The 27,264-nt window shown below is 43.8% G+C and overlaps 1 protein-coding gene across 1 annotated transcript in view; it reads right to left on the bottom strand.

Annotated features, from left to right (window-relative positions):
- LOC6565840 (low-density lipoprotein receptor-related protein 2-like) overlaps positions 1 to 27,264 on the bottom strand; it is a 129,280-nt gene that overhangs the window by 7,540 nt on the left and 94,476 nt on the right. Inside the window, 7 exon segments of the mRNA XM_001992680.2 lie at positions 22 to 5,667; positions 6,174 to 8,486; positions 8,762 to 9,016; positions 9,090 to 9,362; positions 18,266 to 18,397; positions 18,488 to 18,512; positions 18,514 to 18,653. Coding sequence (XP_001992716.2) covers positions 22 to 5,667; positions 6,174 to 8,486; positions 8,762 to 9,016; positions 9,090 to 9,362; positions 18,266 to 18,397; positions 18,488 to 18,512; positions 18,514 to 18,653 — 8,784 coding nt within the window.

The raw sequence follows: 27,264 nt of genomic DNA, 5'->3' as shown, positions 1-27,264 counted from the left end.
ATGACTTAATATAATACTCACTGCACTGATGCCGGTTGTCCTCATCGCTGTTGTCCAGACAGTCGTTGTCGCCATCACAGATATAGATGCGTGGAATGCAATTGCCATTGTCGCAGGTGAATAGATCGCCAAAGCAGGTGCGACCCTCGGATTTGCAGTAATCTGGCGGCTCGTCGGCACCATCGCCGCAGTCATCGTCACCATCGCAATACCAGGTGGCCGGAATGCATCGATGATTCGGGCAGCGGAAGCTGTTCGTTGGACAGGTGCGCTGACCACAGTGCAGGGGATCCTCGTCGGAGTTATCGCCACAATCGTTATCGCCATCGCACAGCCAATAGGGTTCGACACAGATGTTTGTCTTCTCGCACTTGAGATGGTTGGGTGGACATGTGGTGTTCATGGGACAGCGTTCATGCGTTTCATCCGAGGTGGCGTTATCCTTGCAATCGTTGACACCATTGCAGACCTGCGCCTGCGGAATACAGCGTCCATTTGCGCAGGTGAACTCGCCATCGACACAGGGCGGATAGCTGCAGTTAAGCTCATCGGAGCCATCCTTGCAGTCGTTCTCGTGATCGCATTTCCACGACTTGAAGATGCAGCGACCGTTATTGCAGCGGAACTCATTTGGCGAGCACGAATGATAGGCACAATAGTTAAGCTCCTCATCGGAATTATCACCGCAATCGTCATCACCATCGCAGGACCACATCCGTGAAATGCACTTGCCATTCTGGCAATAGAACTTGCTCGACTCGCACGTATTATTTCGGGGCGCACACATGCGACCCTCATTGACGACCTTGGAGTTCTCATCGCATTTGCATTCAGCCTTGCCATTCGGTGCCGGATGGCAGCTTTGCGCACATCCACCGTTATTAATGCGGCACGGATTCACATTGCACTTCTGCCGATCGGAGCTAAAGATCCGTATATCGCGTGGCGAGTCCTCCAATCGCTTCACCATCTCCACCATATTGGCGCCCGTATGCTTCTCGGCCCGATAAACGCCACGCAGTTGGACGTCCGTCCAGTAGATGTAGTTGCGGAACACGGTGATCGCAAACGGATAAATGGTAGCCGCTACAAGCAGTTCCCGATTCCGACCATCCAAATCGGCGCGTTCAATTTTCTCGCGCACCGCATCCGTCCAGTATAGCTTACGGTCGTCATAGTCTATGGCCAGACCACTGGGCTGTGACAGCTCCTTATCGACAATGGCCCGCTTCAGCGAGCCGGCCATCGTTGTGCGGAATATCTTGCCGGAGGTACCGAAGCGACCCCAGTCAGTGAAGAAGAGTGTCCCATTGCATGGATCGAGGACAATGGCACGTGGGCGTTCGACCCGTGCAATCATCACCAGTTCTGTGCCAACGAGATTCATCGCATAAATGGAGTTATTCGAGCTATCCGTCCAATAGATCTTGCTCTGCGTCCAGTCGTACGCAATGCCCTCCGGATTGATGCCCTTGTTGAGGACCACAGTGATATCGCTGTGGCTTGGCTTATTCGCCTGCGTGTAGGCAATTTTCGCCCATGGCCGGATCTGGGTGTACAGCATGCGATTGCCGGCAAAATCAAAGTCTACACCGACCACATTGGTCAGATTTGAAAGGGGCGTAAATGGCACCTCCGTTGAATGCGGATTCAAATTAACTGCTCGAATCTCCGTTCGGGTCGCGAACACCAAATACTCATTGACCGTCTCACATGTGTGATTATCGGCACCCAGTTTTCCTGTGGCGCAATCGCAACGATAGTTCTTCGCCGTTGAGGGTTCGGGTGGAAAACTGAAGCATAGCTGATCGCAGCCGCCGTTACCCAGTTGAGCGCAGGGATTATTATCATCGGCCGGCTGGTTGTTAATGTCATAGATGGCAATGTCGCGCAACTTTTCGAGATTGGTGCGCACTCGTGTGACTTCGGTATCGTTGCCAAACAGCTTGGATGCCTTAAACACTGTCATCAGATTGCGATCCACCCAGTAGACATCGTTGCGGAAAATGGCAATGCCCATCGGATTGGGCAGATCACGTCGGATCACCTTGCGATTGACGCCATTATACGAGATCTTCTGTATGGTGTCCAGCTTGGAGTCAACCCAAAACACATCGTGCGTCTGCATATCGATGGTGAGATCACGTGGCAACGATATGCCCGATGTGACCAAGGGCTGCCATTTGCTGCCATCGAGCATCGCTTTGCCAATACGCGGATGCTGACCGTAATCGATCCAGTAGAGCAGTCGCTTGATCGGATTGACGGCCAACTCACGCGGCGCATCGTTGGTCGTCTTGACGAGCACCTTGCGATTGCTGCCATCCAGCCAACAGACCTCCACATAGTTCTCATGCGGATAGACGTTTGTGAAGTACATGTTGCCAGCCACCCAGTCAATGGTCAAGCCGCGTATGCCATTGCTACCGATGCCATCCTTGACCACATGCTGCACATCTGTGCCGTTGGGTCGCGAACGGAAGATGCCGTTCCAGTAGCCGCGATTGAACTCCGCCCAGTAGATCCACTGATCACGGAACATCACGTCCACATGCAGTATATGATGACCCTGTCCGCTGACGGGTACCATTGCTTCCGAGCTATCGGTTAGACTGTAACCGCGTATCATGTCCAGTTGGGAGACGACGGCAAATGTCTTGTACGCCACGCAATTGATCTCGTTCTCCTTGTGGTAGCCAATGCCGCAGGCACATGTCCGCGATGCAGCAGCTCCTGGTATGCAGAGCTGCTTGCAACCACCGTTGCCCGTCTGGCAGGGATGCTGCATGAGTGCCCGCTTCTTGTAGATCATCATGCTACGCAAATCGGGCTCGTTGTCGACAATTGTCTTGGGATTATCACCTCGCGGCAAATCAACTCGCACAATTTTCTCGTACACCGGGTCCAGGTAATATAGGCGATGGTCGAGGACACCCAGGCTGCGTGGACGCGATATGGCCTGGTCCTCATTGAGTATGATCGTGTGATCTTCACCATTGTAGTCCATCGAACAGATCGATGCTGAGTGGCTGGTACTGTAGTAGATCATCTTCTTCTCAATGTCGAGGGCAATGCTCTCCGGATGTTTGAGGTCCTTGCGCAGTACACGCGCATCCTGCCCATTCATATCGACCCGTGCAATTTTCACCGGCACCTCGAGTACACCCTCATCGATCCAGAACAGTTTACCCTCACTTGGATCGAGCACCAGTTGCTTGGGCTTGGACACGGAATTCTCGCTACCATCGTTCGCTAATATGACAGTGCGATACTTTTGCTTGCCATCCACACGAACAGCCTCAATGTTGCTGGCCACTCGATTGCCGATGTACAGATTGCGGCCGAGCCAATCGAATGCGATGGTATACGGTGCTCCCACAATGCCCGTATCGATGTCGAGGAAAAGTGTTTTATTGCCGCCGCCGTAGGGTGTCGTAAAGATGGTGCAATTCTCGTCGTCATCCTCACGTCCCTGCACCCAATACAACGTCTCACCCTTCCGGTCAAAGTCCAGGCCAGTGCTGCTCTCAATGCCAATAACGGGCGCCAACGCACCGGCTCTGGCATCGCCGCCGTTCAGCGGTAAGTCAACAATTTGGGTACCCTTGACAACCATCAGATAGGGATTCTCCTCTTCGATACACCGACCCTCGCTGAGCAATCGATAGCCTGGTTTGCATTTGCATGAGTAACCCTCGCTGGCACTGGGACTGAGCAGGCACAGATGCTGACAGCGGGCCTGGGCACACGGATTCGGATACATCGGTTGCAGTGATGCATGATGCACGTGTATCGACAGCGGTTGGCTAATTAGATGGGAGACAACGGTTTGATTCTTGCCACGGAACTTATTTGCAGACAGTACACGGTTCAGCTGACGATCTGTCCAGTAGAGCGTGTCCTCGAACAGAGACAGCGAGTGTGGATGCAACAGATAATGACTGCTGGCTAGCACCTGCTGACGCCCCGTACCGTTGTAGTAGCAAAAGTCAATAAAGTCCAGCTTGGAGTCGGCAAAATAGACGCGTTTCGTCGCAATATCCAATGTCAGGCCATTGGGCCAGTAGATCTTCGTATTGATGATAGTCTTGCGCATGGTGCCATCCATGCCGATCCTTTCGACACGCGGATTCTCGCCCCAGTCAGTCCAGAAAATGAAGCGGGCCTCGGGACTGGGATCAATGCACATGCCACGCGGCTGTGTTATATTCTCTCGAACGAGCACCAATCGATTGGACCCGTTCTCGGCGGACACCTCAATCGTGTTCAGTTTGCTGTCCAGCCAGTAGAGATTCTTGGCAATCCAATCGTAGGCCAGACCCTCCACCAAATCTAGGCCGGTGTTGATAATCTCCTGTGGCTCCATACCATGATCCAAACGCGATATCTTCTTCAGTTTCATGTCGCTCCAGAAAATGGTGCCCGTGTGCATATTCGAAGCGGTCGCAACCACATTCTCCACAATGATGGGCACACGCTCCAGTCCCTGCTCCTTTAGATCGGCGACCAGTATCGAATGCCTATTCGAGATGATCAGGAAGGCAGCCGTATGATTGACAGCCTTGCACGTATGCTTATTAGGGCCGAGCACATAGCCGGGTGTGCAGGAGCAGAAATAGGAACCTTTTGTGTTCGTGCATTCCTGCGAACAGAGACCGGGTGGATCGCATTCATTGGTATCCACGCAGGTGAAACCGTCTTGGCCAATCTCCGAGCCGGGTGGACACACACAGAGCGCACCGCTGGGCGTCTTCTGGCAAAAACTGGAGCACTGACCCGTCTGATGTGCACACTCGGCCAGATCACAGCCCTCACCCTCATCGGCACCATTGGGACAGTCCATCGTATCGTCACAAACCGAGGTGATGTTCACGCAGCGTTCGGCAACGCCCGGACACTGCCACTGACCGTGTGGACACTTGAAGGGTGGCGGCACACAGGCATGCTCGGTACCCTCGTCAGAGTTGTCACCACAATCGTCCTTGCCATCGCAGATGTACGCCTTGAACACACAGTTTGTGTTGTTGCATTTGAAGAAGTTCTGGGCACAGGTGATCTGGCCGCAATCCTCTTCGTCTGAGTGATCCGAACAGTCATTGGATCCATCACAGTGCCAAGCAATCGGTATACAGAAACCAGTCGATTTGCATCGGAAATGCTTCTCCAAATTGCACTGATTGGGACCCATCGAAGGGCAGCCAAGCTCATCGCTGCCGTCGTTGCAATCGGGTATGCCATCGCATTTGTAGGACTCTTCGACGCACTGCCGCAGATCGGCGCACTTAAACTGATTGGCCAAGCAGCTAATCGGTGGACAGTCCTTCTCATCCTGCCTATCGAAGCAATCGTCGTCGCCGTCGCACACCCAACTCTGCGGTATACAATGCCCCGTCCTTGGGCAAGTGAACTGGAAATATGCACAGGTCTTCTCCGCACAGAAGTCACCCTCATCGCTGCTGTCGCCGCAATCATTCTCGCTATCGCACTTCCACATGCTGGGAATGCAGCGACCGTTCGCACAGGCGAACTGAGATGTTGCACAGGTCACATTGCCACAGTCCACTTCATCCGAGTTATCGCCGCAATCGTTTTCCTGGTCGCACCGGAAGTTCAGCGGAATGCAGCGACCCGATTTGCATTGGAACTCATTCGAGCCGCAGGTCGGTTCTATTAAAGAATAATAATCAAATTGGGTTGGGTTGTTAACTTAATTATGCACACAAGGAAAGTAAGATAAAAATCAATTGAATACTAATTATATTTGAGTGCAAGGCATTTAAGACTCTTGACAACAATTTATACTTTGTCCCTTTGAGAGCAGGGTATGACAAGTAAAATGATTCACATTGAAATCAATGACAAATTGTTGATTTGGAAACAATTTACAAAAAGTAACGATCTTTGAGGTGATACGAAATATCTGCCGATCATGAAATATGTCCTCAGATGGAATATGTTTTAAAATATTAATTTATATAACTTGATCAACAATTTCAACTTCGATTGTTTTATATTTTACTCAAAATAAAAAATATAGAAAATGATTTCGATTTTAGAAAGCGGTTCAATGAAATGATTCAAATAGTTTCGATAAATATTCTCCATGGATCTTAATATATATTAGGATCTTCTGAAATTCATTATGGGACATACAATCCATATGCTCCACTTACTTGTGCAATTTTGTTCCTCATCGCTGTTATCCAGACAGTCATCGTCGCCGTCACAGACCCAGGACTTGGGTATGCAACGCTGATTGTTGCAGGTGAAGTCCCATAAATTGGGACAGGGCTGGACGGGTGGCTCGGCACTGGGATCGGGAATGCAGCTGATCTGATCATCGGCCAATCGTTCGCCATACGGACAGGAGCAACGCGATTGCAAACGGCTCGCAGCACCAGCTGTTGTCGTCATTTCGCTGGTATTCTGTGAGATGGGTATGGCAAAGCATATCTTCTGGCAGCCTCCATTGTACAGGTGGCATGGCTGTGTTTCAGCGATACGCTGCACATCGCGACTGTAGACTTTGACACCATACAATCGATTCGTTTGCGGTTCGCGGACCATCATTTCCTCCTGTTCGCCGGTGAGCTTGTGCAGCCGAATGATTGCATCGAGTCGCCAGTCCGTGATGTACATCCAATCGTTGTGTATTACAATGGAGAACGGATGACGGACGAGGCGAGAGTTAACCGTCTTGATGTCCGTGCCATCGAGATTGGCATGCTGTACATGATCTAGTAGAGCATCGCACCAGTACACACGATCCTCCTTGAAGTCGATGGAGAGGCCGTTGGGCCAGCCGAGAGTCACGTTGCGGAATACCAAAAGGCCAGTGCCGTCGGTATTCGCACGCGTTATATTCGCCGGACGATCCCATTCGGAGAAGAATATATATCCCCGATTCGGATGTACAACGATGGCGCGCGGACGCTTCAAATTCTTGAGCAATGTTCGACGATGCGTGACATTCCGGGTGGAAAGCACATTCAGTGTGCCCTTGCGTGAGTCGATATAGTACAGATTCTTGGATGCCCAATCGACAGCGAGACCCTCAACGCCTTCATTCTGTGAGGCGAGGACAATTTCGCGACCGGTGCCGTTGCGATGCACCCGATAGATGACATCCTGCAGTACATCCGAGTAGTAAATGAACTCGTCGCGTGCATCAAAATCGAGGCCGACAAAGCGAGCGCGTCGCGAGACAACGGGAAGGATCGCATCACTGAAACCCTCAATAACCGGTTCGAGGACCTTGCCCTTGATAAACCGCTGCTGCGAATACATGAGGAACTCTCGCACCAGTTTACAGTTCTTCAGATCCGTTTGCAATTGGTAGCCGGTGTGGCAGGCACAACGGAACCCAAGTCCCGTCGGTGCTCCCTTAACGGCCGTCACAATACACATGTGATTGCAGCCGCCGTTGGTGTGGCCGCAAGGATTCGAGACATGCGGCTGACTGAGCGCATGCACCGCTATGATGCCCTTCGGTTCGCGTATGTCCTTGGCCTTGTAGGTCACCTGAATGGAGCTGGGACCCTCATACTTGTCGACGGACATAATGCCCTGCTTGGTGGCATCAGTCCAATAAATTCGATTCTCGAACAGGGCCAGACGCGATGGACTCGGCACCTGCTGACCCCGCAGCACCATCACTCGCTGTCCACCCTCATAGTCAACGGATTCGATGTAGTCCAGCAGGGAGTCGCACCAGAAGACACGCTTCCCAATAATGTCGACAGTGACGCCACTCGCCTTGTATGCCGCTTCCGATACAATTGAACGGGCATGGGTGCCATCCATATGGGCGCGCAGCACTTGGCCGCCATCGGCGACAAACATCAGACCAGCGGTCGGATCCAGTGCCAAATCAGCGGGACTGGTCAAATTCGAGCCAAGGACAACGGCATGCCAATGTCCGCTCAGCTCAAACACATCGATTTTCTGACCAACCAAATCAGCAACATAGATCTTATCACCCACCCAATCGACAGCCAATGCAACCGGTGCCCAAGTGCCGGGCAGCGTTTGATCCAGCGGCGCCACAGCGCTGTTTAGCACATCCAATGGCAGCGATTGCACTTTCCGTGTCTTAATATCCGACCAATAGAGCGTATTGCGGGCATAATGGAAGGCAACGCCAGCGGCAGCGGTTGCATTTGCCAGCACCTTGGGATCGCTGTCGTGGGCGAACATCCGCATGATGGCCCGATCATGGGCGAATATCAGCTGCAGATTGTTCGCATCGGGTGCAATGCACTTGGACTCGTTGATTAGCGTATAGCCCTGGGCGCACTGGCATGTGTAGCTACCGGGCGTATTTGTGCACAATTGATCACAGTGGCCCCACTCGGCACACTCGTCCAGATCGATGCAGGTGCGATTGTCTGGCGCCAGACTCTGGCCGGGTCGGCAATAGCACACGCCGCCAGTCAGGGAGGGGCCGCATTTGAACTCACAGCTCAGCGCGGGACAGGAGGCGATGGCTGGAATAAAAACATATACCAACATTAAACAGATAAACAGTTAAAGGACTCACAAATTATGTTAAGCATAAGTATTAATTATTCTTAAATAATTGCACAATATTACTGAATTTTAAAATAAACTTCTTCAACAGCTTAAATTATTTCAAATTAATATAAATTGTAATTCAAATTGTATCAATTCCCTTCCTTACTTGAAATCAAAATGCTGTGCTTTGTTCAATGGTGGGGATGGAATATGGAGGATGAAGGATGATTGAGAGGATAATACTTACAACATGCCGTCTCCTCGTCGCTGCCATCCTCACAGTCGCGCTTGCCGTCGCACAGTTGCGATTTGAGGATGCACTTGGGTGCACCATTGACGCCGCCACGTGGGCAGAGGAACTTGTTATCAGGACAGGCGATGGCCGTGCAGTTGGCCTCGTCGCTCTCATCGGCGCAGTCGTGGTAGCCGTCGCAGTGGAAATTGTATGGAATGCACAGCGCATTCGTGCAGCGGAACTGCGCATGATGGCAGGGCGGGAAGTCTACAGTGAAGCGGCAAGTGGAAAATGTTAGGCGAACTATTGCTTGAGCAATTGTCTGTCTCATTGTACTCACTGCAGCCCTGCTCGTCCGAGTTGTCGCCGCAATCGTTGCGATGGTTACATTTCAGCGCCGCATCAATGCATTTGTGTCCATTGGCGCAGCGGAATTGATCCAGGTGACAGGCGACGCCATTGCAGCCATCCTCGTCGCGACCGGTGCGACAGTCCAGGTAGCCATCGCATCGCTTCTCCTTGGGCACACACGGTCCAGTCAGGCGTCCCTCAGCCGGAGCTGCACCATTCGCAGCGTTGCAAAAGACGTCTGTGTGTTGGCATTTGCGATGAGCTGTCAAAGGAGAAAAAAAAAACATAAAACATAAAAGGTTAGCTCTCTGTATCCAATTATATAAATAAAAAGCAAAAGCATAGCAGAGGACGGATGCAGGGATGCAGGAATGCTGGCGATAGCGGGGTCTCCAAAGATAGCGGGCTTCCAATTTAATTAATGTGCACAATAACAATAAAGACACAAAAGTTCCCTGCAATTAGTGAAAACAAGTCAAATCTAATTGTTCTAAGGAAGAAACCCCTTTTGCTTTATTCACTTCCGACTTCCACTGTGGGCTTTTTGTGGCAAACATTGACAACTTAAGTATATAATTATAATAATATGATATTATAAGCAAAATTTAAGATTGTGGCAAAGTAAGAGAGGACTAATCAAATTCGTATTTAGTCAGTTTGATACAGTAGTGATCCGAAACGTTCGAACCTTTTAAACTGACGAATTAGACAGACGGTAGAGAATATATTCAGGTCACATTTAACACAAATTGTGTCCATTTTGACCATGGTGTAAGTTCAGTTTTCGTTGCCAATAGTTGTCTTTGACTGGTTAGTCTCTAGCTGTGACACTAATTAAATGTCTGTGTGCTGATTGGTTGGGTGGTTGTCGAGTTGTCTGGTTTGGTTTGAGGTGATTAGGTTATTGGGTAGTGTCCCTGTCTTTACACTTAATTATGGAGCAACTAGCCAATATGAAGCTCCAATTGGCGCACACAGAGAGACAAGCCCAGAGGTGTGATATGTATTGACGTTGATTGTTGTTATTGGTACCGGCATGGTTAAGGGCTTGGCTAGGATTGCGTTGTCAGGATAGAGTCTGCCGGTGAGAGTCTACCAAAGACAAATTAATCAAATTTACATTATGTCAACACGCTGGCAAATGCCAGTTGTTAGTTGCCAGTTGCCAGTTGCCAGTTGCCAATTGTCAGTTGCTAGAGCTCTCCCACTTCAAAGGCAAATCTACAGATTGAGCGTATGACGTGCTTGTTCCGCCGCCTTTAGGGCAACATTTCAGCACATATTTCCAAGAAAATTTTGACGCACAGCAGGCAGCTTGCAATAGACCTAGAGCAAATTTTAAAACCCCCATGTCCGTTCAAAGCTGTTGTTCAAATATCCGTACATACTCTGTGTCGACTGTGAATGCCGCCAGAGAGCAGATTGGAATCGCACCGCAGGGTTGCTGACAATTTAAAAATGACTCCAAAATACATGTGCTCAACTATTGTTGCCAAAGACATTAAATTTGGATGCCAGACATTGGCGCACTGGCGATGTCTAGTTGGCAACATCAAGCTAGAGCGACCCCTGTCAAAAGCACACACTTACACACCCACACACCCACACATCCACACACATGCACACATACACTGAGAAATTAGGAAACAAACAAAAACATTGAAAAACATTTAAATCTTAAAGGAGTTTTTAAAACCTGAGTGTGAACAAAAATATACCTCGATATTAGTTGTGAAAGAATTTGCTGCTTCCAATCATAATTCACGATTTATGTCTTTATTTTTTTCGAAATTATTCTTGTCTGCTTAAAATATATATTTCTTTCTGAGCTACTTGTATTATTAGTTGAGTGATAGGATGCTGGGTTTGTCTTTTTTTTAAGTGTATACATATGGAATACACTCTTGGGCACGCATGGCGTATACATAATGCATTTTGCTATAGAAATGTCGGGCGTGATAGTCCGTCTCACTGTTACAGTCCGGTCTGCGTTTGTCCCGCTGTCGCCGGCCGGCTTCCGTCTGCCCCTAAGCTCTGGTCTCTGGTCTCTGGTCTACCCATCGGCCTTGGAGTCACCAGCGCCCACCCTTTCTCGTATTGTGCACTTGAGTTGTATGTTGGCAAGCAAAGTGCTATAAATTATCGAGTAGTTGGTTGCAGCTCCGGGACAAGCTGAATGAGTCGAGTCGGGACGTGTCGAGAGACGAGGCAGGGCACACAGTCTATCAAGCTGGCTACAAGAAAGAGGTGGCCATTGCTCAGCGAAAGTTGTGGACTTTAAATGACCAGAAATTAGAGCTGCTCGATTAAGACTCCGAGCTGGGGCTTAAAGCAATGTTTAGAAAATGTGAAATGTGCTGGCTGCTGGGTTCACAGATTAAGCGGACTGCCGCCAGAGACAATAACGGTTAACTAGAGGGAGTGAAACCGTGGAAAAGAGAGGAATAGATATAGATACAAAGAGAAGGAGAGTGCTCAGATGATCTGCGCCACTTTCAAGTTACTTTTGGCATAGGCATAATAAACTTTTCAAAGGTTTTTTTTACTGCCCCCCGCCGATGTTGTGTTTCCGTTCTTGTTGCTGTTGTTGTTGTTTTTGTTATTGTAGCTGCTGCTTCACGTTAACGGCGCACCGGGACAGGCAAGTGTGGCAGAGCAAACTTAATTAGTACAAGTTAAACAAGCCAAGTTGAATAAATACTCCCCGGCAGCACAAACTTTTATAGCAGCAACAATAAAATGTGTGTGCAGGTAGCCAAGACTCTTGTCACTACTCCCTACTCCTGACTCCCGACTCCCGACTCCCTATTCCTCTATTATCGTATGCCCTTTGGTAATGAGAGCACCTAGCCCACCTTCACTGAGACGTCATCTGAGGCTGAGCTCAAGCATCCTAGGTGCTGCAGTTAGTAAGCATAAAATGTAAGAGAAGTTACCTAATAGTTTTCCGAAGATTAAATACTCTTGCAGATAATATGGAGATGATTAAATTCATTCATTCTAATCAAGGGCACACCATTTCATTGCCCACATCTACTACATTAACTACAAAACTTAATTAACAATTAACTAATGCAATGCAAAATCACTGCAAGCGTCGATTTGGCTTATGCTTGTCGCTTTTACAACATTGATTCTATTTAAAAGTACTTTAAAACCAAAATGATTGCATTGCATTAAATGTCGAATTCTTATAACACAGTTAACAAAAATTAACAAAATTACAGTTAGCAAACTCTTTATATAAATGTGGGATTTCGTATAGAAGATAAGAAAAACCAATCTGGCAGCCTTGTTGCCATTGCAGGTAATCGAGTCAGTGGCGATATCAGTAAATCGATATCTGATCGGTATCGATTCAGTTCGGTTGCAGCCAGATGCAGGAAGCATAAGTTCAACTTATTTATCAATAAGCACAAACATACCAATGTATATCGGTAAGCCATCCATTATAATACAATAAATACAATATACAAAATCATAGATATAATATATAATATCTAAATATATTCAACCATTTGAAAATTTAATCCTGCATGTATACATATATATATTGATTGCTTTTAGGTGTATCTAAATCAATTCGACTTATGAAGGAACGTAAAAAAAATTTATGTTGGCTTTATACACTCAGAAGAAAATCGCTACGAATTTTATGAAAATCGCCAGATTTTTTCTCTGTTCAAATTCAGGGTAAATTTTTCCAAAACTTAGAAAAAATATGTTTCATTTTCAGCATGTTTTTTATAAGCTTACACGCAACTCTACAAATTAGCATGTTTGTTGCTTATAGTATTAATAACTTTAGTATATTAAAATATGCAAAACATATACAAACATTTTAGATAGTTTATAAAATGCATATGATTTCAGTTCTCAGGTCGATTTTTATGTAGTCAAAGTTGGGTTCAGTCAGTTGAGCCAGTTGGGTTCCACTTAAAGATGGTAAATTTAATGCATGAGCAGCTTTCTGCTTTTGTTGATCTACCGTGGCAGCAGTGGAACCACAATTTGTTGCTGGTGCAACTGGGAATTTGGGAGTTGCGAGTTGGGTGTTTGGCCATTGACAAGATTAACGCGCACAATTTGTTGCAAATTCGTTGGCGCTGCTGTTGCATTACATTAAAAACAAATCATAATGACAAACGAGTGGGTGGCTGCATTGGGTGGCAGCACTTGGCTGCAACTTTTGTGTAAGGTCATAAAAATGTTGAATGTTGAATTGTGGACTGAGCGACTGCTGGCTCTCCTCTTGCTGCTGCCTGGCTTGGGACCATGTTGAGTTGCTCCGCACCGAACTCTGCTGCTACATTATTCACATTTTACAGTTCGCCCAAAAGTTTGACGCAAAACTTTAACGGGCTGCGAGGGCGCATTGCTGTTGCCACTTCTATAAACACAACGGCGATCGGACGGCGGCGAATTTTCAAGTGCGCAATGCTCTTGCTTTTGCCTCACACCTCGAGCGGAACTGCCACACTCAAAGACCCGCCTAGTGTTATGCACTCAAAATCACACAATCCCCAAATCCATATCCAATGATTATTCAAAACAGTTTCAAAATACAATTTGGGACACTTGTATCAGGAATTTAGCTTATTATCAATTAAGAACATGAAAATTCTGATGTTATTTTAACTACAAATTGTTGGTTAGGAATTCTGATTCTGATTTAGACATTTAGAGATCGATATTTTGACTTGCTAAGGAATATTCCAAAACAAAATATAAAAGTATAAAAGAGTGGAAATTGTCCCAGAATGTAGAACTGTGCGTTTTTCTCTGAGTGTATTCAGGGCATGCGACACTTTCTAATTGGTAAGTGGGCGTGCCCAAGGGAAATGGGGTACTGTGCATTAACGTTTATTGCAGGCTAACGATTCGCAGTGCGAGACTCGAGACTTTTATGCGTGTTTATATTGGAGCGCTGGCTTGGCTTGTGTAATTACGCGCGACAAGTTGTGGAAGCCACCCAGCAACACCACCCACGTGTCCAGAGTTCAGCGTCTAGCGTGAGCCCGTGAGCCATAGTTTACAGCTTTTCTGCACGTCTAACTGGTCTGACAGCTGCAGTCAAATAAACGTCAGTCGTTGCCAACTTCCTACGGGTTCAACGACAGTTTACGACAGTTTGGCGGTAACACGCGCAACGGGCAACGGACAACGGGCAACGGCTCGAAGGGAGCTGGCAGCGTTTAGTGAAAGTGTAGTGTGTACGGTGTTTGGGAATGCCAGGAGAGGAACTCGTTGTACTCGTTGTACTTATTCCACCAGGTAACGGCCAACAACCAACAGCCAACTGCAATCTTCTTGATCAATTATGTTGTGAACTTTTTGGGGTTATTTTACGCTCTTTTTACGCTGCTTACTTTTGGCAACTCTCTCATTAGTTCTCGTAAGCCCCTATCCTACATCCTCCAACCCCATTTCACAATCCCTTATCCCTACCCTTTACAGCCGTGTCTCTAGATTTGCAATTAAAAGCAGATGTCTGCTTGTATATTTTAGATGCACAGCAAGAAATTGATCGTTTCTATTACATTTCATTGGATATATATATATTTATATTTATCAATAAGAAGCAGCTTGAATTTAAGAGTAGTTTAACTCGCAATTCGTAATCCGCTTATTATTTATTTTTGCCCGACAAGAGATTTTGCAAATTTTAATAAATTTTCCAAGACAACAAATCTTACTTTTTAATTAAATTATAAATTCAGTCAGCGCCAAGTGCCAAATCGAAGAGCTCAATCATTTTTCCACGCATTTTTTTTTATCTAGATTTCCATCTTGATTAGAATTTCATTTTTCAGCGTTTTTAATTTAAAGCAAAGCTTTTTACTGTGTATGCTCCTCCACCTTTACGGTTGTCTAAGGAGGGGGCGGGGGGAGGAAGTGGTATGCAAAGATGCTGAAGCACTTTGAGTTGTTAAACTGCTCTTCTTTATTGACTCAGCAGCGTCGAGTCTGCAAAGCACTTGCGTGTCGGGTAACTACTTAAGCCCAAAAATACCCTCCCGCTCATCCCCTCGCTTGGCAGCGGGTCGCGAGTCGCGGCACACGGCAGACATTGCTTTGGGTGGTTTTGCATAAGGACATTTAATTAAACACTCATTGCTGTAACTCGGCAGCTGCAGCCCACTTTGACCTCCACGTAAGGCATTTTTTTTTTGTGCCGTTGTTAAACTATTAGTTTGCCGGTAGCTTAGCTGTTGTGGTGGTTGCCAGCTTCAAGTGGCATCTCTCTTTGGTCTGTGGTGTGTGGCATGCAAAGCAGACACCGAGCAAAGCTCACATTAATTTGCAGGTGTACGCCCAGAAAGCGAAACAAACAACTTAACGCACACCTCAAGTAATTAAATAGTTGAAATAAGCTTGCTTTAATATTTATATGCCATAAATTAAACAAACAACGGCGCACGCAATGGAGACGCAGATGGAAATGGCAATGACGATGGAGATGCAGACGACACCCGCAAATCAACACACAAACAGGAGCACAAACACACCGACTCAGAGACAGAGAGAGAGAGAACGAGAGAGAGAGAGAGAGAGAGAGAGAGACAGATTGAGGGCAGAGAATTTGCTGAAGGGGAAGAAGGACGTTCCGAGACGACGCGTTGACACGTACGCAAAATAAATTTGTTAAGAACGCAATAAGAGCGAACATTTTGTCACAATTTAAGCGCGATAAATTATTGTAAGAGCAAAGAGACAGACACGAAAGTACACAAGAAAAAACACAGAGAGAAAGAGAGAGAGAGCAAGTGAGAGAGAGAGAGCAAAATAGAAAGAGAATGATTATGTAAGTCTAGCCGAAGATTGAATGCCTTTGTGCTGTGATTTTTTCAAAACACTAATAAAAATAAATATTAATAATTAAATAAATAATAAATTGATTGATTAAAATATTAAAAAATTACAGCTAAATCACATAAAAATTTATTACTCTCTATAAAAGTTAGTAAACATTTCTAAGTATAAATAAAAGTTAGCTTTTGAAACTCGTCCCAAACAAAAAGTTAATTTAATAACGAAAACAAGTAAAGCCCAAGATCAGATGACATTTTGCCAGCATCCTTCGAGTGTCGAATGTTCCATAGATTGATGCTTCTTTAGGGTATTCAAAAGAGAAAGCTGGTAACAGGAAGAGTTTTGCTCGGCTCTTATTAAATTAAAATGAATTTGAAACTTGATCTTGCGCCAGTCAAATAGAGAAGTGCTGCTTTCCAACAAATTGCCCAGCTTGCAGCAGCCAAAACTACAACACCAACAACAACAACAACTAGAACAGGAGCAGCAACAAGGAGCTTGAACTTAAGGACGCTGTCTGGCCCCGCTGCAGACAGGAGGACAAGGACTCGGCACATCGAGGACAAAGTTGTGCGCGTTTGTCTAGCGCCAGTCAAAGCTTAAGCAAAGTTGTTAAAGCAACGGAGTACTTAGGAATTGGTCGCTCAAAGATATTAAAATATATAAATCTTAAATAACAAGCAATAAATGCAGCTGCCCTTTACATCCACTTCTCTCTCCCTCTCTCCCTCTCTCTCTCTCTCTCTCTCTCTCTCTCTCTCTCTCTCTCTCTCTCTTGTGCGCGCTCACTGTCTGCTTGTGTGGGCGAAAGTTTTAATCAAAATATGCCGCACACAGTCGACCGGGCTTGAGTTTTGCTTTCCACTTTAAAGTTTTCAGAGATGCAGTCAAGAGCCGAATATAGAGGTAAAGCCCAAGCCAACCAATACATGGCCCATTCAAGCCGAAACCTCTTCAAAATTGAGTACACTTTTCAGCAAGAGATATTGATAAACATGCAATAATAATTGGATGCGCCTTTGATGTCTCTATCTTAAATGTTACCAAACAAAAAAACAACTTATTAGCTTCGACCTGTTCTATTGCCTAGATTATTAAAACATTGACAATATCTTTCAGTGTTGGAGAGGATATTGGAGGAAATACACACACACACACACACACAAATGCACATGCTCATCTTATGCAAAATCTTGAAATTCGTCTGTATTGTATTAAAATATCCTTTATACATTAATTATGTTTGGATTTGTGCAGCTAAACAAAGATAAACAAACTGAGAGCAATTCGAATTTGCTTCAGTTTTGGGTGAAAATTATAAATTCGTAGGTAGAAACGGTTAGTTTAAATGGAATGCTTAAATCGGTTGCTTTGTGTGGACTGCTCTGTTGAGTATTCATACGAAATGGCTACTTACTAATTCCCACAATCCCCCAATCTCGAACCCATTTTTTACATACTCCTTTCCGCACTTGTGAGCTGCCCCTGGTGTATTTCCCTCCTCCCCCTCCTTCTTCTCATAAGCCTCATGGCCAAAATGATTTTAGCTTTCCTCTGCGCACCTTTGGTTACACACTCACTTTGCTTGGCTATCACAGCTCCCTGGAGAGGGAGGTGGGTGGGTAGTGGGTATTCTGCGATTGCTAAATGCCAACAACCATCAAAATGTGGTCTGTCTGCGTGCGTATGTGTGTGTGTGTGTGTGTGTCTGGATGTGCGTCTCAATGTGTGTGTGTGTGTGAATTTGGCAAAATTTGCATAAATAAAATTGGTATAATAAAATGTAAACATTTTGCTAAGCAAATTGTTGGCGCACATACACGAGCCAGAAGTGAACCAAACCAAACTGGGAATGAACTGAGAATTTACTGAAGCTGGCGGTTGAGGAGCTGGAGGAACTAAAATTGAATGTACTCGTTGTGGGTGTGGAAGACGATGCTGTTGCTACACTGCAAGAAATACTCACACGTACATATTTGCTGAGTCAACAAATTTGCATTGAAATCAAGCGCAGATCAAATAACTCGACAAGGGTGAAAAATGGAAGTTAAGACTATGCACTCAGAAAAATATTGCTACATTAAAGTCATATTCTTTTCTAAGACTTATCACAATTCAGTAAAATCTGCTTCGAAGACAAATAAATACAATATCTAAGTTCAATGCTAGGAGACTTCAAAACTTTTCCGATTTTTAGAATGGATGTTATTCAAAATTAGAAAAAAAAAAATGTAATTTTGTTTCTTCATGCATATGCATCAAATGACAGGTATGACAGGACTTGCCCAAATCTTTGGCATCACTTTTGTTTGCTGAGTGCGATGGCTGGTATAAAAATGTGGATGTACTTACTGCACTGCGCTTCGTCTGACTTGTCCTGGCAGTCCTCGATCATATCGCAGCGATAATGCGGTGGGATGCAGTACGTCTTATTGAAGACATATTGGCCGCAGTTCAGCTGGGGTGTCTCGCATTCGGGCGGCGCTGCAATCAAGGATGGAATCACATTGGTATTGATGCGTTTGCCTGGGATTGACAGGTAGTGGTTGGGGAGGGTGGGTTTGGTTTACTTACGACACGACTGCATCTCATCCTCGCCATCGTCGGCAGTCCTTCTGATAATTGCACACCCAATGCGATGTTATGCATTTACCGTTGTTGCAGCGAAACATTTCCGGTGGGCATGGCACATTCGATGCGGCTATCGAGCTGCTGCCGGCGCCCTCGCCAAGTCGCACGCCTGCAAAACAGAGAAAACCGAGAGATGAGACAGGATAGAGACAGAGATAGAAAGAGAAGGACAAAGGTCGAGGCATTTAGACAGGTATTCAGTGGCACATCCTGGGAGCCGGACACTCGTGTTATATAGCACTGCGTATGCGCCACTCCTGGGTCACAAATCACAAGTCAAATTGAACCATCCACAGCCATCATCAGCAGTTGCAGTTGCAAGAGCATTGTTGCTCCTTGATTTGTCACCTATTGATATGCCCAATTGCTGTCTGGTCCTGGCAAACGGCAAATGCCAACCAACTGATGTATATATATATATATATGTATGACAATATTCATATTTATAATCGCATTTCAAATTCCCATCACAAATTCCCCGCTTAACTTATGCCCGGATTGTATCCGGGAACCAATCAGCTGGAAAGTTGGAGCGCCAAATGTGAAATGAAGTAGTCAAGGTGACATTATATTAAGTCAATAAGATCAATAGGAGAAGCAAAAGCCACCCCACCCCACACCACACACACAAGCTCCGTTATTAAAAGAGGGTAGCTTGTCAGCTCTTTAACGCTGTTGTTGGATTTAATGCGAAGGATGCATTCAACGACTTAAGGCGCCTGCAGACTTTCTCATTGTGCATTATTCCGGAGTAGCAACCACAACAGCAACAGCAGCAACAACAACAACAACTCCGAAAACACAAAAGACACAAAAACAAAGCATTGAACGTAATAAACCCTCCCCTTCACCCCTCCCCCGTCAGTCATCCCCCTATTCGCCCACTATTATTACAAAAGCTTTTCTATAGGCTGCTGTGCCAACTTTAAGCTTTTGGCCATAATAATAAACAATGATGTTACTCAATAATGCAGGGATGGCTACGACGATTCAATGATACCCTGCAATATTTCCCTCCTTTAGTTATTCGAGTACTGATCATAATTGTGCTGTCACTTGGCAAATAAATAAATAAAAACTCATTGGCATTTGGGGAATTGTTACGAAACTTATTTGCAGTGCTTTTCCTTTCGAGTTTTGCACGCCATTTTGCAATTTGATGGCTAAAATTTGATTGGTTTTTCTGTACACAGAACAGAAGTATCTTATAACTATTATGTTTAGACCATAAAAAATACAAAATGCCATATGAATTTCATTATAAGTTGTATGCCAAAAAAGGCAGAGTATAATAAAGTGCACAATAAAAGTGAAATACATAATTAAAAAAGTTTCAGCTTAGATTTCGCTCGAATCGAGCACTCCAATAAACATGTACATGAAATAAATCGAACATTCATATGAAGTGTATACATATATACACAAAAACATATACAAATGCATACATACATATACATATACATATGCATTAATGCCACACTTGAGGCCAAGAACCTTGCTGTGACATTGCCGCACTTGTTTTGTTTTTTTGCCAAGACTTACATATTGCTATTATTATCACAATTGCGAAAGGGATTGGAGCTGGTTTCGGTGCTGTTGCTGGCTTGTGGGGCATTCACTGCTTACTTTTCTGCTGCGTTCTCTTAAAATAAAAACAAAAACCCCAGAAACCGTATCAGGCGAGAGGGGTTCTTGGATAGCGGATGCTGTCTATGCCGCAGACAGACAACATGTTTCGCTCCCATTAAAGTTGGCAAGTTTGTGGCTAAATCTCGGCAGCAACTTCTTTTAAGCACTTTGTGCCCGGGCTGCTGCCCAGGTCTCCTTGTTGTTGCTCTTGTTGCTGTTGTTGTTGCTGTTGTTGTTGTTGTTCTTGTTAATGTTGTTGTAACTGTTTGGGGAACGTGTCGCAGCGACACAGCAAAAATGAGAGCAGCCGGCGTATTTTGGCAGCATTAATTCCTCCCGTGTGTCACATAACATTCGCCCAGTTGCTGTTCCTCTTGTTCCTCTTGTTGTTGTTGCTGTTGTAATTGTTGTTGTCGTCGCTGTTAGACGTGTTTATGGAGTCACTTCCCAGTTGGGATGCAGCAGCACGTAGCCAAGTCGCGACTTTACTTGTTTTCTTGCTCCCCACATTTTTCTCTCTCTCTCTCTCTCTCTCTCTCTCTCTGTCTCTCGCTGTCTCTTTTTTACAGCTCCCGTCTCTTTTTTGTGTCTCGATCTATGTCATTTGCTCCAAGGGCTGCCATTTTGTCAGCGTTGACAAACAAATTAAGCAGCAATTGCTTAGCACTTGGCAGCCATGAAAGACATAGATGCAATTGGAGAAATGCACTTTTCAGACACATTTGTGTACATGTGTATTTATAGGTGTCACTGCAGCATAATTAGCAGGTTTTATTGTTTGTGTGTATGTGTGTGTGTGTGTGTGTGTGTGTGTGTGTGTCAGGTGGCGAGTAAATCTGCCACTCATGTGTATTATTTGCATTTAAATTGCTTTTTGCCATTAATTATAGGCTCTTTTGAGTACGCGCATTGCGCAACAAGCAACCGACAACCAACAACAACTGGCAACTGGCAACTGGCAACTGGCAACATGCAGCTTGCAGCAGACTGCATTGTTATTAATAAGTGCCGAAGGCCCTTTGAAGTACGCAACGGTATTTTACGCCGATTCACTCGCTGTCCCAGTCCCAGATCCAGCTGGTTGTCCTCCCATCGAACCCAAAAGCCATCAAATATACATTTAAAAATTTTGCATTACTCTCAACAAAAAAATAAATATGTGGCGGACACTGCGTGTGTGTGTGTGTGTGTGTATGTGTGTGTCTGTGTGGGTGTGTGTCTGTGTGGGTGTGTGGTTGGATGTGTGTGTGTCTGTGGACCTCGCGGCGAGGTCCACGAGGCTTCTTCTGGCTAGGGCGGCTCACTAGAGGAAAAATGCCACTTTTGCAATAATTTATCAAGTAAATTAAACTATTAAATTGGTGCCAACTGGTCACGAAAGCTAATAATCATTTTGATAGAAAATTCAGATGTTATTCAAGAAAACAGAAACCGGAAATTGATGTTGTATCCAAAAAGGTAAGTTTTTCTTAAAAATTTGTTTTGTTTCAAGTTTATTTATCGCAACTTAACATTTTATCAAAAGTTTTTTCTTTAAAGTTCGAAGCATTTTTCGCACAGATTCGGATAGCTTAAGATTTAATTAAACAAATTTATAACAAAAATGTTCTATTTAAAACAAATAATAAAATTTTTACATTTTTGTTTTCTTTCAATTTTTTATTAGCCAAAAACTATTGTTGCTTCCCACAGTGCGGCTGCCCAGTTGCCCATTCGGTCGACGCACGCGTCAGCGCTAAAAATAATAGGCCGCCTGTGTGCATACTAATGAGTCCCCGGACGAAGTGGCCCGTCCGTCTGGCAGCCACTTGTCCGCCAGCACGCCCAGCCCGCCCAGCCTGTTTGCCAGCCTCCTACCTGCCACCCCCCCCTCCCATGCCTGGTGTGTGAGCATGCAATTATGCCAGTTGTCTGTGCCACACGTCTGTTGAACTCTTCGTTTTTGTTGCACCTATTTGTGTGAAAGGCTTACAATAATTGTAGTCAACATATGACTGCTGACGGCAAAATCGCACACAATTGTTACAGACTCCAATTCAATTTGATTTACAAAACTTTCATCTACTAATTAAAACTACAACAGTCTGTCAATTATCCATTTAAGTTGTAATTTGAAATTATATATTTCATATAATGCCATTAATTGTCTAGTTTCGAATAATAATTGCAACAAAGTTACCACGGAGAATCTTTATTTATTCAATACAGCTAATTTGCTGAATACTGATAGCTGTTTATTGATGGCTTTTGAGAAGATATCTGGGAGATTTTGAAAATAATCAGGCAATATTAAAAGAGAAGTATTCAAACAGTGATGTTTGTACTCTCTGACTCTGAATATGTTTATGTTTACATAAATATAAGAATCAACAGCATATTGGACGAGGTCTCACCAAAGAAATAATATGCCCTGTTTGCAGGTAGAAGGGGTAGCAACAACCCTCTCGAGTTGCTTAATGAACAGCGAGCCTGTCAGCTTTTGGGAAACGAGAATTCAGCCCGTGGGTCAGTTGCTTTGTGTCTTTTTTGGCGGTGCATTTATTTGCTTAACTTGCTTTTTTATTTTATGGTTTTTCTTGCGCACGAATGTGCGTGTGTGCGTGTGTGTGTGTGTGTATTTGGCTGTTGTTGTTTGTTTAACTTTTGCCTTTGGATTCGCCGCTGCGTGTACTTTAATTTTGCATATTAATTTTTATTTACTTAATTTGTTTTTTTTTTTTTTTGTAGTTTTTTTTTGCCTCTTTTTATCATGTGTTTTTGCAGATGCTTTTGTCATTTTTGTTTTTGTTATTGTTTTCGTTTCGTATTTTTATAGCCCCATCGGGTTGCACAACTACATAAATATAAATGCATATTCGACCATTTATTCATTTTATAATATTTTGTTATGCATCTGGTGTGCTTTATAAATATATGTATGTATAGCTTTAAAACACTTGTGATTTACATTATTATTTTAATTTTTATATTATTATTTTTTCTTTTCTTGTAATTTATTATTTTAAATACTTTTCGGTATGTGGCCACATTTGTCATTTGTGATTTAGTGACTCAAGCGCAAAATGTATTATTCATGGCTCATTTTTCAATAATCAATGCACCATTATAAATAATTAATATGGGGCACGCCCACACGCCAAATGTCGTGTACATGCGATTAAACTTAATTTCAACCATACAAATTGTTGGCAGCCCCAAATCAGGCTGACAAACACGTATGCCATATGAACCATGCGCGACTGCACTCAGAGAAAAAGTCAAGTACCACCGGAATTGTGCTGTTCACAAAATATCAAGTACAATTTAATTTGAAATATTTCGTAGTATGCATAATAAGTTATTGATTTTAGAAAAGAGCCAAGTGTTGCATAATCAGCAACATTTTTTGTGTTCATTTTAAAAGCTACATTTGAAATTTAAGCTGATTGGTGGCTTTAAGGATGATATCATAATAGGAACAAAATGCCTTTAGGTAATCAAATTTGGATTTAAGAGATATGTGGACTTAAGTGCAATTGTTTTAAGCTGACTTCGGTCGTACATAACTTATCCTTTGTTCAAATTTAGGTATTTCAAGCATTTTTCTTAGAAAATTAACCAGATTGGTTTGTACTTGAAATTCTTCAAGTTTCGTCTACATGTGGCGACTGTCCAAGCGGCGTATACGTGATATCGGAAAGAGGTAAGCGACTAATGTGTAGCTTCATTATTTTCGCATAGCTCTGGTGAAGTCAAGTGCCATTTTCAGTTTTGCCCATCACATATTCACTCAAACTTGTAGTTTTCTTCACGTTTTCATGCACTATTTCTTTTGCTTCCTGCTACAAGGATTCACACACACACACACACAGAGAAATACATTTATGTATAACTGACTATGTCCTGCGTATTTTTTGGTACATCAGTCACTAAAAGCGATACGAGATGTGGCATAAACGAGCAGAGCATCCCAAATCTGCTTGACAGCTACTCGCACTCGCACTCGAACTGGAAATCGAACTCGTACTCGTGTTGCATGGCCAAAAAGTATGCTGGATGTGGCTAGAGAGATGGATAGACCTTATGCAGACGTTGCCAGGCTGCGACGGGCAGCCATCAATAAATAATAAATTGCCTATAAAAACTGATAAATTCATTGATGAATCTCGAAACTCGCCGCGTTATGGCGTTTCGTATCTCACATTTGTGGCTATGCCACATTGCCCTGCCCCATCACGATGCACTGTGGGAAGCGCCTACAGTTTTGCATACAAAAATTGCATTTTTTAATAGAAACCCAAACAGCCACCTTGTTTTTCACAACATTTGAATAAAATAGTTAAAGAACCATCATTAAAAATAAATTACATACTTGCTGAATTTGAGAGGCGTTCAACTTTCATTTTAAAATATGACAATTTGTAAGTAAAACTGATATCTGCGATTAGTGGTTAATATTTTCTTTAACTTGCGATGATCTGCGTTTACTGAGTTAAGTTCAAAACATATTGTGGATTTAATAATGTTGAAGTTAATCATTAATTAATTGTATTTGACTTACAAAAACCTTCAATTGTGTAACTATTTTCATAAGTTCATCAAGACCAATTTCGAACCATTTAAATGTTTGTCTTAAAATTTAAAAGTGAGCATGACTGGGCAGTGTCTGGTCCCCAGTTAACAAAATAATTTCATACAATATTCGGAACTAGACCCAAAACAAAAAACGCTGCTTTATTCTTGAGTTGTCAGCTTAAGCCAAAAAAAAAGGTGGCATTTTATTCTACAGTGCACTGATCCACTGCCTGAGTAATGGAAATTCATGACGGCAATGTACAAAACAGAGCGATAGAAATTGAAATACGCCGAAAGAGACAGAGACAGAGAGAGTGAGAGAGAGAGAGAGAGAGGGGAATGAGAGAATAAGTGAGAACTTTAAATGCAAGGCAGTTGCATGCCACTTGCGACTTGCCACTTGCCACTTGGCAGTTGGCTGTTGCTGCCTGCTTGCTATTTTGGTATTGCGCCATTGACAGTATCAGTGATTTTATGGTAGTTATATTCGGTAATGGGCATCAGTATGGACTGCCATCTATTCATGGCATACTTAGGAGCTGAGAACCACGTTTTTTGTCTTTCGTCTGGTTCCGGTTTTCATCTTTCCTTCGTTGTGTGCTGCTGCTGATGCTGCTGTGCACCAACATTGATTTATGTACGAGTCGTATATGCAATACTTGCAAAATAATCTGCATTTCCATTTCTCTTTTTTTTGCGTGGTCTGGAAAAGCGGACTGTGTGTGTGTCTTGCGGAGCACAGAGAGAGAGAGAGAGAGAGGATTAGTTAAGCGTTCGCTCGGCAAATTCTTTTTTTGTCGCTCCAAAAATATGACAAATTCGTGCAAAGCTTTACGACCAAGCATATTTAGTTCGTTTTTTTTTCTAATGGAAAGTGTCCACTTGCTTTACACAGGAAACACTCAAATGCTAAGTGGTCGGATCGGAAAGGACTGGGGGAGATTGTGCAGTGTTGTGTTGTGTGCAGCACACAGAACAAAAAATATACACTAGAATTTTGGGTAGGCATCTTAAAAATGTATTAATTTAATTTTATTCATTACCTATTGTGTTTTATTTTACTGAATTTACAGTCGATTGAGGACAAAGCAGAAGGAAATGTATTTCGTAAATTTAGCAAATTTAGCATATATGTTTTATGAGTATGAGCTGATTTGCATATCTCATAAGCATTTCCAGTCACATGCTGAGCACTTCACGTATTGTATTTGTATTTGTATTTGTATTTGCATTTGTATTTGCATTTATATTTGTCTTTGGAGCCGTTCTTATTTCTCTCTTTGTTTGTCAATCGCCTGGCCAGCATGGTATTCATTATGTGATGTGATGCGATGTTATGTGCCGCTGCTGGCAACCTACTAAAAAGCACAGCACGTGAGCAGCTCAGCAGTCAGGGACTCACACAGACGCAGGGGCAGGATGCCAAAAACCGACTGACGACTCATCCATCTACTTTTGATTTTTGCGAGACGAGCACAAAAAAAAAGAAAAAAAGAAAAGTGAATGAGGAAAAAAAGAACCGAAAATCGCAGACAAACATTATTTCCTGTGCTCCTTTATTTTTATTCACGTGCTTCTCATCATTTTTTGCTTTCATTTTGTACGATTTTTTTTTATTTTCTTAAATGTTATTTTAAGTGACGTCGCCAAAGTTAAAACGTGACAAAATTACAAATATTTTGTAAGCTTTTAAAACCGTTGATACTGCAGCAGCACGAACAACAACCATAACATTACCCTATAACAATAAAAACAAAAAACAAAAAAGCAAAAAAAAAATAAACAAATAGAAGAAGCAGCAACAGCGACAACAACAACAACAACAATGACAACAACACTAATAACAAAAACAAGCAAAAAAGTCAAACACAACAACATAATACCTAATAACGTGCATTTTGATAATGTCGTGTGGCGAGAAATGTCGGCGATCAAGGGTAGCAGATGGCGGGGGCAAGGGGCAAGGAGTAAGGGGTAAACGATAAAGGTTTCGTCCTGATTTCATGATTCCCACATTGGGCTGAGGCTTGGGGTCGTCGTGGCAACTTTTTGGCCATCATGGCATCAAAGATTCTCGACGCAGCCCGGGCCTGAAAATAGTTTGAAACTGAACACTCTTATGGGCCCGGTAGTTAGTGGCGCAACTATTTAAAGTTTTGCCGGCAACATGAGGCAACAAAGTCATGGCACAACAGCAAAAGTTACCAAAATTCCCCAGCATCTTTTTATGTCGTCTGGCCCCATAAAAGGTAACGATCTGTCCAGCAGCCGCACTGTCCAAACTTTCTGTAAAGCGCATTTCCCATGGCAATTTTCAATATTTTTTTTTTCTTATTTTTTGTATTCCAATTTTCATGGCAATTTTGCGTGTGCTTTGAGCCTGCACTTTACACAAATGGCCAGCTTCTAGCTACAGCTAACTGAATATACATTTCGAAATTTGTAATCACATTTGAGAGGCTGTCACTCATCATTTGCGTATTTTTGTTTTAATTGTTAATATTCCGATTATTTGTTTACGTATTTCAAGTATAAAT

The sequence above is a fragment of the Drosophila grimshawi genome, unplaced genomic scaffold, assembly GCF_018153295.1.
Source record: "Drosophila grimshawi isolate 15287-2541.00 unplaced genomic scaffold, ASM1815329v1 contig_848, whole genome shotgun sequence".
NCBI lineage: Eukaryota > Metazoa > Arthropoda > Insecta > Diptera > Drosophilidae > Drosophila > Drosophila grimshawi.
This window is presented reverse-complemented; position numbering and strand designations above follow the sequence as displayed.